Here is a 20,247-nt window from a genome sequence, read left to right as displayed (position 1 = left end):
ATGTTACATTTTTTGTTTCTGTGTGTGTTTGCTGCTAATGTGGTTTAAGTAATGAAGAATAAGAATCAATCATGTGTATGAAGATTTTTACAGCCAGACTACCCTCAACAAAGTTTTTAAGGAAAATATTTGGGTATTTAACATGGGCACTGTTGTTAAGTTAGCTGAAGTAAGGCTAACATTTTAAATTTGTTCTTTTAGAAGATAATTAGATTTAGCTATTGAACTGAAATGCTCAATTTTCCTACCTTATCCTAGCCTTCTCATTTCTTTTCAGAACATTGAGATTAAGCCAAAGCTCTAAAGCCAAAGCAAGTTGTTATAAATTATTATTTGAAAGAAGTACCTTGGCTGCTCTGGGGTATATTAAATAAATATTTATCAGTCAAAGACATCTCATCTCAAGCATGTTGGGGTGAACAATTATGTGTATATTATGTACCATGTGTTGGGATAGGCTAATTTTTTTCTTTTCCCATTATTTGAATTAATGTTTACAACTAGCTTGTGAAGGAGGTAACTGAAGAGCCCAGGGTCTTCAATCTCTTGCCCAAAGTCGTGAAACTATGAGGATCTAAATAAAGTGCAAATTCATTCATCCTCTCTGTTTTAAATGTTTTTGGTAAATTATAGAAAACATGTCACAACATTATTCTAAGATTGGAACGAAGAAGAAAAGAGCAATGCCCTGACTGAGTGATGTAAAAGTCTAGCATAGAAGTGTTTTGCTGCAGAGGTTGGCCCCAGAGGAGGGCAGCGTGTGCAGTTCTGTCCGCTGTGCTCCTACCCATGTGGCCACAGCCATCAGACTCCCTTTCCCAGGCAGGTGATTGCATTTCTGAGGTCTAACCTGGAGGAAATGACCTCAGTCAGCTCTTTGGTATCGACTAGGGGAAAATATTTTAAATATGTAGCATCATTTTTCTTCTGCTACTTTAGAAAAACCAGGTGCATCATTAATTTGCAAAGTCTGGTTTTTTACAAGACACCTTTTTGTTTCTTTTTGAATAGAAAGATGAAAACTACAGAAGCCTCCCACGGGACACTAGTAACTGGTCTAACCAATTTCAGAGAGACAATGCTCGCTCATCTCTGAGTGCCAGTCACCCAATGGTGGACAAGTGGCTGGAGAAGCAAGAACAGGTAACATAAACGCATCCTTCTACTCGTGTCGGTGGTATACCTTCCTGGCCCACCCCCTAGGCATTTCCCTCCATCACAGTGATGCTTGGAGATAAGTGGTTCTGCCCAACTGTAGTTAAATACCAGGCTCTATATCTGAGTGTGTCTAACATAAACGTAGACTGTTTTGGTGGTGGTCCCTGAGCAAAGATTTCTCCTAAGCAGTTGCTGTAGATTCTCAAGAATTACCACCATAGAGCTTTTTAGGTTGTGAGGCACATATATTTGGTACGAATAATGCAGTTTATAAGTAGACTTTCAAGGCCACCCATGGGGGACTTCTCTGGCAGTCCAGGGGTTAAGACTTCACCTTCCAATGCAGGGGGTGCAGGTAGAGCCCACATGCCTCACAGCCAGAAAAACCAAAACATAAAAAAAACAGAAGCAATATTGTAACGAATTTAATAAAAACTTTTTAAATGGTCTATATAAAAAAGAGGGGCTTAAAAAAATTACCTATGAGTTCCCCTCTCTATTGAGAGGCAATAAAGTCAAAAGATCTGAAGGGATGAAATAAAAATTTCTGTTACCCCTGACTTCACTTTATGGGAGAAATAGACATTCTAGTATTGTTTCAGCAATTGTCAGGTCTGGGGACTTGTCCTTTCACAGAAGACCAGGACCTGTTGTAGGCATCTGTGTTTTCGCAGTTGCTTAGTTCACTCTGCAAGGTAGCCACCTCCAATTCATAAAATCAAAACTTGGTCACCACTCAGCATACATAATGGCTTCCTATCTTAGGAAGGGGACTGTTTGCCGTTTGTATGAAAACTAAGAGGTTTTCTGCTAAGTTTTGATGTATAAAAAATTCTTGCAGTGTCATTAAAAAAAAGTGTTAATTGCTTATTGTTAGTCACAGTGTTTTCTCTGTAGTTTTAATAGTATTGATATTAAAAAATCTGTGTATTTGGTTCCCGCATCACTTATTTAAAAAGTTCGTATGGATCACAAACTAGGTGAGTACTCAGTGACAGAATGCTTTGTTGTGTATTTGTTTCAGTAATTTCTAAAATTATTGATAATGTGGTTGCCTAGATACTGGAATAAGCTGTTTTTCAATTTAGATTAATGATATCAGGGGAAGGAAACCCTATTCTACTGAATTCATCTCAGTCTATTTTTTCAGTATAATCTCCTAAAATAGTTCTATGTGTGTGGGGTATTTGAACAATAAAAAATGACAGTTTGCCTTTGATACCTGCAATGGTATGAGTTTTATCCTATAGTAAGGAGCATAAAACTTTGTGTGATGGAAAATTTTTTAAATAATTAAAAAGCCATTGAAGTTCTAGTAGGAAGAACAAGTGATAAAAACAAATGAAAAACCAGTGGTAATGAAATAGTAATACCGATTAGATTAAAGTCCATGAGATTATCACTTTGAAGTAAAGTTTTTTTATTGTTTACTTTTTATTTGAAAAAAAAAAGTAGTACAATAAATTAGAAAGACAGCACAGCGTTCTGATGCACACTTCACATGGCTTAGTGATAGCAGCTAACGTAAATAACCACATTATCAAAAAGTTGAAACAACACTATTAACTATTATTTGGTTTCTACCGGTTTTTACTTGTATTCTTTTGATGTATGTGTGTTAGTTGCTCAGTCATGTCCGACTCTTTGTGATCCCATGGACTATAGCCCACCAGTCTCCTCTGTTGCCATTTCCTTCTCCAGGGGTTTTGATGTATAGATGTATTTAAAAAATTTTTATTGGAGTGTAGTTGCTTCACAGTGTTAGTTTCTGCTGGACGGCAAAGTGAACCAGCTATACGTATACATACATCCCCTCTTTTGTGGATTTCCTTCCCATTTAGGTCCCCACACTGTGTTGAGAGAGAGTCAGCTCTCACTGAAATAACTTTTAAAATGAAGATGGTTTAGCTGGGCCTGGGATCAGACTGGCAGCTGCCTGCCGTTCACTTTGTACGGAATTTGGGCTCTTGGTCATCGTGTCTACCCCCAGTTTATTCATATAGCAGATGAGTTTATCATTGAACCTGCCTCATCAGTGATGTAATACCTGCTGAGGGTTTACAGTCATGCCTGGTACCCAGAAAGACTCACTATGTCTTAGTGTATTTGCTGGAAAAACATTGGGTATGAATACAGACTATCTGGATTGTGTGCTACGGAAGCACTCCTTGTTCCTGTAGCAAGAAGTCTGGGGGAAGGGCAGAGGGGGCTTCACTTTCGGCCTGGTGGCCTCCCTCAAGGCCTGGGGTCCCCAGCTTTTCTGGGAGTCTCCCGAGGTCTCCACTAGTCTTTTCTTGCATGATTCAGACCATCACATCCTTGCAGAGGAAGGGGGCCATGCCCTTCTCTTCACTGTGGCTCACTTGAAAGCAGATAAGCTTTCCCTGCCAGCCTGCCTCTTTCCTTACCCACCAGATGCACTCTGTGTTTTGTTGTTCAGAATCGCATGACTTGCCGGCCCATTTCTAAAGCAAAGGCAGTAAAGTACCTGTGTTGATTTAGACTAATCAAACTTGACCTCCTGGAACTGGGGGTAGAAATAAGGGTTTACCTTTCCTGAAACACAGTTGCTCATCACTAAACACAACCACACACACACACAAAATCAGGGCTCTGTTCCAGCAAAAGTTGCTGATTCTGATTGTTTTTTTTTTTTTTTTTGCAAGATTCAGAGAAAAAAAATTGGCAGTCAAGAGTTTCTAAAATATGATACATTTAATTATTTCCAAAAATATAACTTTGTCTTAATGTTGCAATTGTAGGCCTGTAAAGAAAGTAAAATAGTTTTTCTTTGTAATTTTGGAATTTCTTTTTAAGCAAAAGGAATTCATTGAGAAGCCACACAAACACCTCCCCCCACCCCAAATAAGCCTTGCTTTGCTTCTTTTGAAGTTATCTAAAGTATTTGTTCTATGATAAAAAAGCTTTTTTAAAAAAGTACTTTTTCAGTCTATGTAGCCCACTGTAGATGACATTCAGTTCAGTTCAGTTCAGTCTCTCAGTCGTGTCCGACTCTTTGCGACCCCATGAATCGCAGCACGCCAGGCCTCCCTGTCCATCACCAACTCCCGGAGTTCACTCAGACTCATGTCCATCAAGTCTGTGATGCCATCCAGCCATCTCATCCTCTATTGTCCCCTTCTCCTCCTGCCCCCAATCCCTCCCGGCATCAGGGTCTTTTCCAATGAGTCAACTCTTCGCATGAGGTGGCCAAAGTACTGGATTTTCAGCTTTAGCATCATTCCTTCCAAAGAAATTCCAGGGCTGATCTCCTTCAGAATGGACTGGTTGGATCTCCTTGCAGTCCAAGGGACTCTCAAGAGTCTTCTCCAACACCACAGTTCAAACGCATCAATTCTTCGGCGCTCAGCTTTCTTCACAGTCCAACTCTCACATCCATACATGACCACAGGAAAAACCATAGCCTTGACTAAACGGACCTTTGTTGGCAAAGTAATGTCTCTGCTTTTGAATATACTATCTAGGTTGGTCATAACTTTTCTTCCAAGGAGTATAAGTGTCTTTTAATTTCATGGCTGCAGTCACCATCTGCAGTGATTTTGGAGCCCCCCCAAAAATAAAGTCTGACACTGATTCCAGTGTTTCCCCATCTATTTGCCATGAAGTGATGGGACCAGATGCCATGATCTTCGTTTTCTGGATGTTGCGCTTTAAGCCAACTTTTTCACTCTCCTCTTTCACTTTCATCAAGAGGCTTTTTAGTTCCTCTTCACTTTCTGCCATAAGGATGGTGTCATCTGCATATCTGAGGTTATTGATATTTCTCCCGGCAATCTTGATTCCAGCTTGTGTTTCTTCCAGTCCAGCATTTCTCATGATGTACTCTGCGTATAAGTTAAATAAGCAGGGTGATAATATACAGCCTTGACGTACTCCTTTTCCTATTTGGAACCAGTCTGTTGTTCCATGTCCAATTCTGACTGTTGCTTCCTGACCTGCATATGGGTTTCTCAAGAGGCAGGTCAGGTGGTCTGGTATTCCCATCTCTTTCAGAATTTTCCACAGTTTATTGTGATCCACACAGTCAAAGGCTTTGGCATAGTCAATAAAGCAGAAATAGATGTTTTTCTGGAACTCTCTTGCTTTTTCTGTGATCCAGTGGATGTTGGCAATTTGGTTTCTGGTTCCTCTGCCTTTTCTAAAACCAGCTTGAACATCTGGAAGTTCACGGTTCATGTATTGCTGAAGCCTGGCTTGGAGAATTTTGAGCCTTACTTTACTAGTGTGTGAGATGAGTGCAATTGTGCAGTAGTTGACATTACCTAATTGCTAATTGATTCCTGAGCCCACAACATCTTTTTCCTTAGCTTAAGAAATGATGATTCATTCATTAAATTTAGTGGTTTACCATCAGCTAGATAATTAACCAACCTGAAAACTACTTAACTAGACAGGAAGAGCAAAAACAAAATTCATATAAAAACTTTGGCTTAAAGTAAGCACAGTTGTTTGGATAGAAGAGGACAAATAAGTTATGCTGGATACACTGGAAATCTAGTCCAGCCATTCTCATTTAATTGTGGATTTATTCATTTAGCTGTTCCCATGAGTCATCTGACTTTAATGGCCTGATGCCTTGTCTGTGGTTTGTTTGTTTTTTTCCCCGCCTTAATTTTTGCCATTAAAAATAAAGTAAAGGAGTGGCATCAGGTAGATAAAAGAATGTTTCATATGGTTTAAAGAAAAGTCAGCCCTTGCCTTTAGGATTTGAGATCACAAGGGTGGAACTGGTATCTCCTCTTAGTTCTGCCATCTGTCCTAAAGAGGTCGGGAGAGTTCCAGATTCTAGATGCCTGCACTTGTTTTTGCTCTATTTCCTACTGGAGTGCTTGCCTCTCATTAGCTCTGTTTTTTGAAGGCAATTATGCCCACATCAGCAGTGGCAATGGGACTAAACAGCAGGGATGAAAAGGACAAAGGAGGGTGTGAGTGCTGAGCTAGCAGGCACATCTGGAAGCTGAGGTGCTTTGCCTTTTGTGGATGGACCCTACATAGGAGGGCTACTGAATCTTCCTTCCCTCAGTGTTGCTAAGTTACACCTCTGTGACCAGAGGTATGTGGTATACTGAACTCTGACCCAGGAAGCACTTGGAGTCAAACTTTACATGATTATGGAATCATGACTGACCTCACTGCTCAGAATAACCTGTAGCTGCATCCTACATCAAGATCATCTCAGAAGGTAGGTCTGAGCATCCTTCAAAGGCAACCTTTTCTTACCTCAGTCATTTGATTTCCTTCTTCTGAGAGCACTCAGAGGAAGCACAGAGGATTTGAAGACTAAATCAGTATTTATTGTGTTGCCTTTAAAAAGTTCTCCTGGTACTTCCCTGGTGGTCCAATAGCTAGGACTCTGAGCTTTCCCTGCAAGGGGGCATTAGTTGGAACCCTGGTGTGGGCACTAAGATCCCACCCACATGCCGTGCAGCCAACAAGTTTTATAAAAATAATAAAATTAGGTCTTAAATAAATAAAATGTAAAAAAAAAAAATTCTCCTGCTTTAAAAATTTTGATTCTAAGATCTAAGTAACAAAAAACACAACAAAGTCCTTAGTTTTGATGTGTGGTTATGTTTTAAGAAATCTGAATTTCTTTTTATGATTACCACTTCCCTGACTCTGCATGGTCTATAATATTGGCAGATAATAGAGCATAAGCTGCCTTTGTTCTTATATCCCCACGGTTTACTGCAGCTAATAAATTCCGCAAAAGAGGAGGCAGGATCTTTACAATATGTGATTGGGAGAATTTGGGACCAGAACTGCAGAGGGACCTTAAGGAAAATTTAAGCTAATTGGGAGCCTGCCATTTTCACTACCTTGTCTGGTGAACAGGCCTGAAGCCAATTAACAGAAAGAGTGGTGAGGTGGAAGGCACATTCCAGCCACCACTTACGCTGTGTTACAGGGGCCGACTGCCCTGACCTTTAGAGGAAAGTCCATGCTTTAAGGTTTTTCCCATCAAGCAAAAACTTCATCTAATTGGCAGGTTATACTGAGGGAGGCAGACTCAGGGAAAGCCTTAAATGTGTGGTGATGGCGAGATTCAGGCTTGACATTGAATGTGCTGCCCCCGCCCCGCTGGAGCCTATGAGGCTGTGAGGTTTAGAAGCGCTGACCTGCCTTTTTCCTTCTTATTTTGTGTACTTCTGTCACTGTCTCCAGACGTGATGCTCTTGCTGCAGAATTTTTCATGTCGACAGGACATTTCTGACTTATGATCACGTCTTCCTTCTAAAATGAAGATGGCTAATCCAGGGAGGGGTAGGTTTGTTTTTATGTCAGCCTGTGTTTGTTGAGTCGTAGAGATTATAATGAGAAAATAATTGACTGTTAAATAGAAAACAGATGTAATAAAATAATACCAGAGAATGAATGTTTATCATTGGTCTTATTCGCAAAAAAAAAAAGTCCAACATTGTCTGCTTATCCTGATGCTTTTTAAAGTTTTTTAAAATATTTACACATTATGACTACTACTCATGTGCTACACAGTGAGTATATTCACAAATCAGAGAAAAGGTAAGTTAGTATGAAAGGGCTTCACTTTTACTTTTCGTTATAATTTGTTTAAGGCCTAATTTTTGAAGATCTGGGGCAGAAGTAAATTTTAAAAATTAGAGCCTGGGGCCTTCCCTGGTGGTCCAGTGTCTTAAGACTCCACATTCCCAATGCAGGAAGCATGGCTTTCATTCCCAATCAGGGAACTAGATCTTCCATACTGCATCTAAGAGTTCTAATGCTACAGCTAACACCCAGTGCAGCCAAATAAATAAATGAATAAATAAGTAAAAATAAGTATTAAAACATAAAAGTTACAGTCTGTTTTGGATGTGAAAAAGCAGTGTGTGAAGAAACATTTTTAGAATGGATACGTGTATAGGTATGGCTGGGTCCCTTCACTGTTCACCGGAAACTGCCATGACATTGTTAATCGGCTACAAATACAAAATAAAATAAAAAGCTTTATTTAGGAAAAAAAAGAGAAACTTTTAAGTTTATCCAGATTTTTATACAGGGATAATTTAAAAAATGAGTAAGTCAGTCCGTAATTCCTCACAATCCTGTCTTGCCTGTTTCGCCCTGGTGTGATGCATAACAGAGGCCAAGGGTCATGCCATGGGCCCTGTCTGCACACCTCTCTTTGCGGCTGATTTTCCTTTCGTCTACCTGCACAGGGTCAGATCCTCATTCTTTCCCAAGTGCTTAAAAGCCTTTTCTAAACGGGGAAGAAAAAAAATTCTCCTTTCAATGACACTTAGAACCATCCAGATGACATAAATAAGTTGTTTTCCAGAATATGAACTGGGCATACTTTCTTAATGACAAAATTAGGAGGTGGCTTCCTCAGAAACCTGATTACAACAGCTGTAAACCCATTATTGAAATGACTGCAGTGTCCTCCACTTAGAACCAGGAGTCACGATGGAAATTCTGACCGGGAAACTGGTCGGGCTTTGTGGTCTCTGCCGACACTAACGGAACAGGAGGTTAGGGTCTGGTGCTGGCAGATAGTAATTAGAATGTGTTTTGTTTGTTATTTCTTTAGCACATAGACACTGAGGAACCAAAAAGACTGGATTGTCTGGTTAAAAATAATCAAAGGTCCTTGCCTCCCAATTCTCAAATTCTACAGTTTTCTGTTAAAAGGTAGGGGATCTATTAATATTATTTCCTAGTTGGCAAAGTTTTCCTAGTTGGCAGAACTTGTGCAGAAGCAAGTATAGTTGTGTTCCCTTCTAGCAGCAGCAAATGTAGAAACAAGAAACATTGATCGTTTTAAAATTAAATTTAGTTTTCATTATAAAATGCCAGAGAGTTTCTTCATAGCAGAAACCTGCCATGTTCACAATAACACCAAAAATAAAACCCAAACAACCTCTGAAGTGAGGTGTCATGTCTCTTGGATATGCCAAGAGCAGATTGTCTTGGACTTTGATAATGGGGTGCCTACCATAATATGACATGTCTTTACATTAGTTAAGGTTTAAAACATGATTAAAGTGACTTCTCTGTACATGACACATATTATTTCTCATAAACCCTACACGTTTTCTACTTGTATTATCAAAGAACTGTGGACTCATAGCATCAAATACAAAATCAGGACTGGAAGGCAAGGGGCTGGTGGACATTTTTCCAAGAAGGGCACACGAGTTTCCGGGGGAGCCTTGCCAAAACACTTTCGTGAGAGTGATAAGCTGAATTTTACCCTTATCTAAACTCATAACTCACTGGTGTGGCCTTGACTGGGTTGTGTGAACTCTGCAAACTTCATTTTCACTACAGACAAAATGGGGGAAATAATGCCCACTGCTGGTGTGTGTGCAGGTGAAGTGAGGGGGCACACACCCGAACTCAGATCCAGCTTTTGGGGCATCGCGGGCACTTGCTCGGTGCTGCTTTCCTGTCTTAATTTTGGGGGAGAAGGGGCTTAATGGTTACACCTCGCTTAACTCTCTCTAGTTTTGAGTCACTGAAATGTTATTTTCTCCTAGCATATTAGGTGTACCACTTCGTGTGCTGGGCTGGTTCGTTTTCATCCCTGATGTATTCTAATGCCCTCATCATCCTTCCAGAATTGGATTCTTGCTTCCATGGCATCTTATCAGAATTAGAATACAAGTTAATCATTTTAAATCATCTCTGGTTCTTCTCTGAAGAACCTAGTCTGACATAAGAATGACATTAGTGTTAATCTGTGTGTCTGTGTCCATGTTTTATATTCGCTTCTGTTTTTGACAAACATGTGTGGTTTTGATACGATTAGACCTAAGGATACCATTTAAGATTGCTAAGTGTCTTACGAGGGCTTCTGCTTGGCCACTTCCTGAGCATCTGGGTCCCTTTGTGAATGGAGGGCGCTCCGGAGGCATAGTTCTCCTCATTGGTTTTTGGAGTATTGGGTTGGGGTAGTGCAGTTTAATGGGAACTAGTCAATTCTGTTCCTTTATGACTGGCCCTTTTTATTGCTTCTTTGGCCTATGGAGCTAAAAGCCTGGGAGCAGCAGGGAAGTGCGTCTGAAATTCTACTGAGTGAAAAATCTTTGGTGGTGTGTGGATTAGCCTTCACGGGGTGTCTGTTAGTAGCTGATGATTTCCTTGCCTGTGAATATAGCTGCTATAACTCGATGTTTAGACCTTGTGCTGTGGATAAAGGCACATTTTCTTTTTTAGCTACAACCCTCAGGTGCCTTTTCATATATTCATTGCAGGCAGTCTTCAAGATTTTTGTTGTGAGCTGGACAATTAAATATGACTATGAAAAGAATACAGGTTTTCTCCTCTCTCTTCTACATTCACTGAGCAGTGAACTGCTCTCTTTTAAAGAAATTTGGTGAAGAAGTTGCATTAAAATCTTTAGCTTACAGTATGTGGTCTTCCCTGCCCGTGTCCTGCAGCCTGCCCATAGCAAGTGAATCCCTCATAAGCCGTTTTAAATTTGGGGGTTTTGTGATCTAGGTAGGTGTAGTTTTTCAAAGTCAGTCTCATACAGGCTTTTTCCAGCTACGTTCAACAGGATTCTGGAATGGTCCTGAAAAAAATGGCTATTTTTAAACACTAAAGCATTTTGCTCAATGGTTGTATGTTCTTTTTTCCCACTGAGGCCTGGGTATATGTGTCCTGTAGTATTTTCATTGGGTCTGTGTATCTGTGAGCTATTTTTTCTTTCAGTTTTTCCCTCCTTTCTTTCTCTTTCTGCTCTTATGGCTGAAGGAGGTTTTTGATCAGCTTTCTTCAATATCTGAAAAGATTTTAAAGAAGAAAATACTGAAAATAAACATGTAGTTTCCATGATATAAAGGACTTCCCTGTAGCTCAAATGATAAAGAATCTGCCTGCAATGCAGGAGACTAGGGTTCAATCCCTGGGTTGGGAAGATCCTCTGGAGAAGGGAGTGGCAAGTCACTGCAGTATTCTTGGCTGGAGAATCCCATGGACAGAGGAGCCTGTCAGGCTACAGTCTGTGGGGTTGCAAATTGTCAGACATGACTGAGAGACTAACATACACATTTCCATAATATAACCTCAATAGCATTGCAAGGGAGAGGGGTTTGGAGTGGGCTTTTGGGTTTTACTTCATGTTTTTATAGAAATACATACTCCTTTGCAATAAGAACATATTACTTGTAATATTTTTATTTTTAGCAAATCAAGCTTCATAAGATTGAAAGATGGAGTGATGTTTTCTCTCTTTCTCTTTATTAAGCAAATCCTGTAATCCCCAAATTGTAAGATAAAATGGCAATGTGGATGTTTATCAGGATCAAGTTGAAACTTTCGAGAAGCGGAGTGTTTCTTCCTGCCTGCTGTATTCCTTCACATCTCTGAAGTCATTCTTGTGTTCTCTGGTTCCTCCTGTTCCCAGCACCGTGCTTACACACCTACCTTGGCGCAAGCTGCCCCCCTCCTCATACCTGGAGGAAATTCCCTTAAGGTCAGCAGCCCTCACCGCTGCTTTGTCTGCTGTGCCTTCTCGGTCACGGGACTTTGCCTTTGTGTTTATTTCTTCTCTATGCAGCCCTGAGTGTGTGTACGTTTGTGTCTCTGCACTCGGTCTAGTCAGCAGCTATAGGCTACCCGCTGCCGCATTCTTGGGCTTCCCTGGTGGCCCAGACAGGAAAGAATCTGCCTGCAATGCAGGAGACCTGGGTTTGATTCCTGGGTTGGGAAGATCCCCTGGAGGAGAGCATGGCAACCCACTCCAATGCTCTTGCTTGGAGAATCCCACGAACAGAGGAGCCTGGTGGGCTACAGTCCATGGGGTCACAAACAGTCGGCCACGACTGAGCGACTAAACCCAGCACACAGGCTTCATTAACACTGGCCCTGTCCCACAAGCTCTTGTCTCCTGGCTGCCCTGCCAATTCACAGACTCAGTTCCTTCCTTCCCCTTTTTTTAAAATTGTGGTAAAAATCACATAATATAAAACATACTATTTTAACCAGGTTTAATTGTGCAGTTCAGGGGCACTCAGTCCATTCACACTGTTGGGCAGCTCTCACCATCATCCATCTCCTGAAGTTTTCACCTTCTGAAGCTGAAGCTCTGTCCTCTTTAAGCAGTAAGTCCCCCTCCCCACAGCCCCACCCCCACCGCCTGGCCCCTGGCATCTCCTGATGTACTTTCTGACCGTGATTTGACTATTCTAGGTACCTTGTATAAGTGGAATCAAACAGTATTCATCTGCCCCTTCTGTATGTTGGAATGCATTTTTAAATTTAACTTAACGTACATCCTGGAGGCTTCCCTGGTGGCTCAGAGATTAAAGCGTCTGCTTGCAATGTGGGAGACCCAGGTTCGATCCCTGGATCGGGAAGATACCCTAGAGAAGGAAATGGCTACCCACTCCAGCATTCTTGCCTGGAGAATCCCATGGACAGAGGAGCCTGGTAGGCTACAGTCCACGGGGTCGCAAACAGTCGGACACGACTGAGCGACTTCACTTTCACTAACATACATCCTTTCACTTTCATGCATTGGAGAAGGAAACGGCAACCCACTCCAGTGTTCTTGCCTGGAGAATCCCAGGGATGGAGAAGCCTGGTGGGCTGCCGTCTATGGGGTCGCACAGAGTCGGACACGACTGAAGCGACTTAGCAGCAGCAGCAGCAACATACATCCTACAAACAGATGGCATGTTCTGCCCCCTGCACGCCCCCCTCCTGCCCCCGCTCCCGCCATGTTATACAGAAGGCCCTCACCAGCCGTCTGTCTCATACGATATAGTGTACCTGCATCAGTCCCAGTCGCCCAACCCATCCACACCACCCACTTGGTGTCCACAGGTTTGTTCTTTCTGTTCTTTATCTTTCCTGTATCTGCCCCCCTCCCCCTGCCCCTCCCTAATCCTCATGCTTGAAGGAGGGGCACATTCCTGCAGCCTCAGGCTATTGTCTCTTCTTTCATCAGCCTTTTCTTTATTACACTTATGAATTTGAATTTATCTTTGTTTATGTCTGTTTCCATGCACCAAAATGGCACAGACATCATCCTGGTTACTATTTGTTTGTAGCTCTGACTCATCCCCCAAGTGTTTTTGAGTGAATAAGTGTTTTGAGAAATTTGAAGGAGAAAGTCCATAATGATTTCACTGTTCCTGATACCATGTATTGCAGGTTGATTCTTTGTTGGGTGGACTAGATTGGCTGTCTTTATGCCATAAGATATGATCCTGTGATTTTTATTAGTTACCAGCTAAAACCTGCAGATTATAGGTAAAGCAAAGAAAACCTGTTAAATATTAAGACTTGTACATAAGTCAACCTTATGAATGTGGTCATACTTCTCAGTCATCATGTTTGGCTACATCCTTGCTTGTTTTGCAAGGGGTGCAAGTTTTACACCAAAAACCAGGTCTGATGGAGAGCTTGGTCTTCATCATTTTCAGACTTATTTAATCACTTCTTACCTTTCCCTGAGAGTGTCTTGTAACTGAACATGGTGTTAAAAGGTGAGCCCGAGCAGTCTGTTACCAACAGTGTCTCTGCATCCTTATAATTTTTGCTGTATCACAGGTCACAGTTGCCCTGGGAAAGACACCTGAAGCTTTTCAGGCTTTTAAAGCTTTCTAGAGAACATCATGATCATAGAAGGTGCAAGCTGCTGGGACTTACTTAAGGGAGGCATTAGTGGGACATAAAAAAAAGCCCCCTAAAATGTTACTCACGTTCCAACATAGTCACCGATTCTATTAGCTATAAAGTTTTTAATTACTTGAATATTTAAAATATTTAATTGTCAGAAAATGTGAAATTACTCTGTGGTTGTAGCTAAAGCGACAGATTAATTTTCCATTTAATTGGAAAACAATATTTGAACAAGTTGTTTGATTATATTTAATATTTTATAAGCAAGTGAGTGGAATGTAATATATTCTCTCCTGAATATATCATATATTTTGTTTGTTTCAGAGCTGCTTTCTTGCTGTTTAAAAATTGTTTCTCAGAGAGTTCTGAGGTTTATATCATTAGAATGAATATGAATTATAATTATTACTCCTGGATGCCAGGCTAGCAAAAATTTCATTTTCTTTTAGGGACAAATTTTCTTATTCTAGGGACATTGGAGTTTCATATTTACATGTTCAGTGTATAACATGTGGATATTATAAATTCTGAGCCTACCATTAGCATTTTAGATCTAGTATATAGATTTTTGATATTATTTTCTTCATCCAATTCTGAGTAACATTTCTCTTCTTACACATGGATATTTCATATCAAATTGAATTTTAGAAATTATTTTCAAAAAGAGATATGATGTCCTTTATTTCTTATGGAAAATACTCTGGGCTCATTGGACATCTAGTGAGATGAGTGATAAGAATTATGGGGTCTTCTCTGTTATCCTGAAAGTTAGTATACTCATTGGAATATATGGGGATTAATTTGATAATATGATTTCTTTTTTTAAATAAAAATGTTAGGATATGTTATTTAAGTTTGGCAAAGGTGATATATTCATAGTCCACAAATCAAACATTACACATGGATATTACAAAATACTGCCTTTCAGTGTCCAGCTAGCTCTCCTCCCTTTATGCAGTCACTGTTACTGGGTTCTTATGGATCCTTTAACATAGTACCATTCTTTTCTAAGCTAACATGAAAATATATTCTTTTTTCACATTTTTGCATAAATACTATCCATCATCTTCTGAGTTTTGACTTCTCTGCTGAGAATGACTGGGCAGTCTTTTTATATTGAAACATAAATAGTGTCTGTTTATGAAACAGTTTAATAATTTTCCTTTGTACAGATGGGACATTGTCTGCTGATAAGCACTCTGCTGTCCACTGGGCTTTGCACCCCAATGAATAACCTTTGTCCTTAAGCTACTTGGCATTGACTATCTCGTGGATGGATACCTAAAATTGAAATTGTACATTTGTGGGTTTGTACGAGAGTATATACATATGTAACTTTGATGGATGTTTCCAGACTGACCTCAGTAGATATTGGACTAGCTTATACTCCCGTCAGCAATGCCCAGGAGACCCCCTGCACTCTGTCATTTTACCTTACAACATGAGGTTCTGTGAAATCTGTTCAGCTGACGAGATGTGCCTTTAAAATTCCTCCCTTTCCATGCTCTCTAGAACAGAAGTGTCGACTCAGTTGGCAGCACGTGAGCTGAGTGGGCTTCCTTTTCTCTTCAGGAGAGCATGTCACTCTATCCTTGTCTTCCTGGAAGGAAAAGGAAGCCTTAGGGGTAGGGGTGAAGGTTCTTGTTATTCCTTCACAGACAAAAGACACAGTAGTATTAGTTTTTTCTGTTTTTAATTCTTTCTATTCTATTTTATTTATTTGTTTTTTGGCCATGCCATGTGGCGTGTGGGATCTTAGTTCCCTGAGCAGGGATCAAACCAACACCACCTGCACTGGAAACATGGGGTCTTAACTACTGGACTGCCAGGGCAGTCAGTGTTTCTGTTGTGGGTGGGTCTTCCTGCTGCTCTTTTACCGACATCCCAGTGCTTTTCCCCTTACTCCAGCAGTGCCAGCTGCCTGGACCTTCTTTGGTCTCCAGATTCATGTGGCTCTTCCATCGCTGGCCTTTTGAACATGCTGGTTGACTCTCCCTTCCTCTCTTCCTAAATCCTCTCCTCTGGTCAGAACTAGGAGAGCTCCATCTCTGGAGAGGTCCTGACACCTGCCTCCTGTGACCCATTATCCTATCCCCTTGCTTCTGGCCAAACCAAAAGAAGGTGCACCCAGCAACTGCTGATTCCCTTTCTTCCCAACATAGCAATTATGTTTAGCATAGCATAGCATCAGGCTTCATTTTAAATGTAAATGTGTCTTTTTCTTTTAATGAGAGCATGCCTGTATTTGTTGCTCTGGGTTCTGTTTTTGCGGGAGGCATGCATTAACTTCTGGTGGCATGAAATCTCTTTCACAACCTTTGCATCTAAACACAACTTTACTTTCATTGAATGCACTTGTAGTTGTAAAGGGCTACCTATGTGTAATTTTTGTATCTAAACAGTTCTTCTCATGAAACATTTTTGTAGCAAACATTCCGATAAAAAAATGCTATTCCTTAGATAGTATATCTTTCCTTACACTGAATGTTTAAGTTTTCAAGAATCTCTTCTAGATTAAGTTGGGGAAAATTTGAAGGGAGGGCAAGGAAAGTTAGATTATATCAGCAGAAATCTAGGCTTTTGGACTTACTCCTATTTTAAGTCCCTGGAGGAACTAATTTTCCTGAGAACTTTGTATTTTAATCATAAACAGACCTGATTCAGTAATACTTTCATAAACCTTTGGCTGAGAGTTTGGCATTAATGTCCTGAACTCATAGAAAGAGAAACATATTTCTGTGGATTGGCCAAGAAAAATAGGTCTCAATTCAAATAAAAATAATGTTTGTTATTTTAAAAAGATTTTTCCACTGAGTTATGTGTTAAACTTTTGCTAATTTGGTTGTCTAATATTGGACATGACTTAGCCAGCGATTTGATATACTTTCTGTGGCTCAGTATAATGACTATTTGAGTTTTTACAATTTTGCTCTTGAGTAGGAGTTAAGTTGAATTAGGGTATACATACTTATTTAATTAACTTTTATTATTTATTTTGTAGATTTTTATAAAAAGATAAATCCCACATCTTATTTCCTTGAATATGTTGGAAACCGTAAAATGTGCAGAGGGTTTTATTGATGGTGAACATGTCTTCTTTAAGGTGTGTGTGCATTTTTCCTTCTGTAAGTGGCTGGACTAGCATTTTGGACCTACTGCATCCTGAGGAAGTCTTTCTCTTGGCTTCTCTGCCATTCTTTCCGTAAGCTCACTCACTGTTTTATTTGCAGAAATCGATTTCTTTTGCTCTGCCTGAGTGTGTGCAGGTCATTTTTCTAAATGGAATTTTATGTGCTCTTCTTTGGCATGACCTTTTAGTTTCTCTTCCCATCCCTCCAGCCTTATGTTACCCACAAATACTAGCCAACTACTTATTTCTAGATGTCTTTTAGCCATTTTTACACTTTCTTCCAAGCAGAGGGGAAATGGTCCCTAGTCTGAGGGGCAATGTGAGGTAAAGCCCCTAGTTCTGGACCTGACCTGCCCTTCACATCCAGTTGTGTGATCCATCGCAGCCTCTGGATGCTAGGATGACCTCACCCCCTGTGAAATTGTCTGCAGTTAATTTCCGAATGTTTCCTAGAGCTAGAAAATTCTATGATTGTTGGTGACTTTCTTATTTTTTGTCATTTTGCCATGAGTCTCCCAGGTTTCAAACTAATTTTGCTTTTTCTCTTCCTTCTACTGCTTCTTGTTTTATCTATTGCCAGGTGCTACATATTATACCTTTAGTCTGGCGTGTATCTGTGCCTTTCTACTTTCTTTGCACCTGTTCGCACTTCAGCCTCACTCCCTTCGACTGGACTCATGTAACATTTGTCTCCCTCCACCATCTGTCCCTTCCCTAATCAATGCTGCATCTTCCTATTTGCTTCATCTTTCAAAGCACCATTTGTACTGCATCACCTCCAAATGTAAAGGCATTAAAAATCTCTCTCTCCTGCACTGATTTAAAATTAACCACATTAGCTGGGTGTTCTGAGAATTCTGCAATCCAGAATCCTGGTTCACTTTTTTTAGGCTTTATCTCCTACCATGACCTCATGCAGCTCCTATGTCAGACTTCTGTGCCTTCCTTTTTAATGAATATTATCTTTCTTCTGCCTCCAGTGTCCCCCCACCTTTAGAGTCTATGTTGTGTCATTATTTACTTAGTCCAATCTCTGGTCTGTTTTGTTTTTGGCTATGCTGCACCATTTGCGAGATCTTAGTTCCCTGGCCAGGGATTGAACCCGGACCCTCAACAGTGAAAGTGCTGAGTCCTAAGCCCTGGACTGCCAGGGAAGTTACATATGTTTTGGATGCTCACTCTGAGACAGCAACCTGCTTGAGAACAGAGTGGTTAGAACAGGGAAGAGGTCCAGATTGGGTCCTATTTCATGCTTCTTACCTGGGATCCTAAATAAGCTGCTTAATCTCTAGCTTCCCAGAGGGGCAGGCATATCCTGGATGGAAATTGTCACTTAAGGAAAACCAGTATTCCAAAAGCCTCTCTGGAGAACAAGGAGTCTGGTAAAATTTTGAGGAACTCCAAATCATCAATTTCAGTTAATGATCTTTCTGCAAGGCACTGGTCAGTGTTTGTCTCATGCATCAGGTGCACTCAGTGTGCCAGCAAATCCGGAAAACTCAGCAGTGGCCACAGGACTGGGAAAGGTCAGCTTTCATTCCAATCCCAAAGAAAGGCAATGCCAAAGAATGCTCAAACTACCACACAATTGCACTCATCTCATACACTAGTAAAGTAATGCTCAAAATTCTCCAAGCCAGGCTTTGCAATACATGAACCGTGAACTTCCAGATGTTCAAGCTGGATTTAGAAAAGGCAGAGGAACCAGAGATCAAATTGCCACCATCCGCTGGATCATGGAAAAAGCAAGAGAGTTCCAGAAGAACATCTATTTCTGCTTTATTGACTATGCCAAAGCCTTTGACTGTGTGGATCACAATCAACTGTGGAAAATTCTGAAAGAGATGGGAATACCAGACCACCTGACCTGCCTCTTGAGAAACCTATATGCAGGCCAGGAAGCAACAGTTAGAACTGGACATGGAACAACAGACTGGTTCCAAATAGGAAAAGGAGTGCGTCAAGGCTATATATTGTCACCCTGCTTATTTAACTTATATGCAGAGTACATCATGAGAAACGCTGGGCTGGAGGAAGCACAAACTGGAATCGAGATTGCCGGGAGAAATGTCAATAACCTCAGATGTGCAGATGACATCACCCTTATGGCAGAAAGTGAAGAGGAACTAAAAACCCTCTTGAGAAAGTGAAAGAGGAGAGTGAAAAAATTGGCTTAGAGCTCAACATTCAGAAAACTAAGATCATGGCATCTGGTCCCATCACTTCATGGGAAATAGATGGGGAAATGGTGGAAACAGTGTCAGACTTTATTTTTTGGGGCTCCAAAATCACTGCAGATAGTGATTGCAGCCATGAAATTAAAAGACACTTACTCCTTGGAAGGAAAGTTATGACCAACCTAGATAGCATATTCAAAAGCAGAGACATTACTTTGCCAACAAAGGTCCGTCTAGTCAAGGCTATGGTTTTTCCAGTGGTCATGTATGGATGTGAGAACTGGACTGTGAAGAAAGCTGAGCGCCAAAGAATTGATGCTTTTGAACTGTGGTGTTGGAGAAGACTCTTGAGAGTCCCTTGGACTGCAAGGGGATCCAACCAGTCCATTCTAAAGGAGATCATTTCTGGGTGTTCTTTGGAAGGACTGATGCTAAAGCTGAAACTCGGACACTTTGGCCACCTCATGAGAAGAGTTGACTCATTGGAAAAGACCCTGATGCTGGGAGGGATTAGGGGCAGGAGGAGAAGGGGATGACAGAGGATGAGATGGCTGGATGGCATCACTGATGTGATGAACATGAGTTTGAGTGGACTCTGGGAGTTGGTGATGGACAGGGAGACCTGGTGTGCTGCGATTCATGGGGTCTCAAAGAGTCGGACACGACTGAGCGGCTGAACTGAACTGAACTGATCAGGTGATTTTCATTGCTTTTGAGTCAGAGATGTTCTGGTGTGAGGAGGTGAGGTCCTGTGCTTATAGCCACAGGCTCAGACTTGACTTCTGCTTTGAGGGACTTCCTAGTCTGACCGCTATGAGCTGCTCTTTCCTTCTCTGGGCAATTAGGGAAATTATTAATACCCCCCCTGTTTTTTTTTTTTTTTTACTAACACAGTTTTTCAGAAGCTTTAATGACCTCCTCATAGTGGTTTAACAGCTTACGCTCCTAAACCCTGAAAAACTATGGTCACTCTGATTGGACTCTTTTACTCTTAAAAATTGTCTTATTTGTAAAATAGTGGATGGTATTCACTTTGGGTCTTGAAAGATGACAGTGGTACCCCTGGTAAAGCCAGGTTACAGAAACATGAACATAGAGGAAGTTTTGTTGGCAAACATCTGATATGCTGGGTTTTAGTGACATGTGTGGACAAGATGGATATTAGAAGTT

General features: G+C 40.9%; 1 protein-coding gene across 18 annotated transcripts in view; it reads left to right on the top strand.

The window, feature by feature from the left end:
• Positions 1-20,247, top strand: part of PARD3 (par-3 family cell polarity regulator) — a 574,463-nt gene that overhangs the window by 270,434 nt on the left and 283,782 nt on the right. For all 18 annotated transcript variants that reach the window (XM_040248382.1, XM_040248390.1, XM_040248385.1 and 15 more), the window contains exon 5: positions 1,012-1,143. In XM_040248382.1, coding sequence (XP_040104316.1) covers positions 1,012-1,143 — 132 coding nt within the window. The remainder of the gene's footprint in view (positions 1-1,011; positions 1,144-20,247) is intronic.

This window comes from Oryx dammah, unplaced genomic scaffold (genome assembly GCF_014754425.2).
Source record: "Oryx dammah isolate SB20612 unplaced genomic scaffold, SCBI_Odam_1.1 HiC_scaffold_10, whole genome shotgun sequence".
Classification (NCBI taxonomy): domain Eukaryota; kingdom Metazoa; phylum Chordata; class Mammalia; order Artiodactyla; family Bovidae; genus Oryx; species Oryx dammah.
The sequence above is the reverse complement of the archived record's forward strand: the minus strand, read 5'-3'. Positions and strand labels throughout refer to the sequence as shown.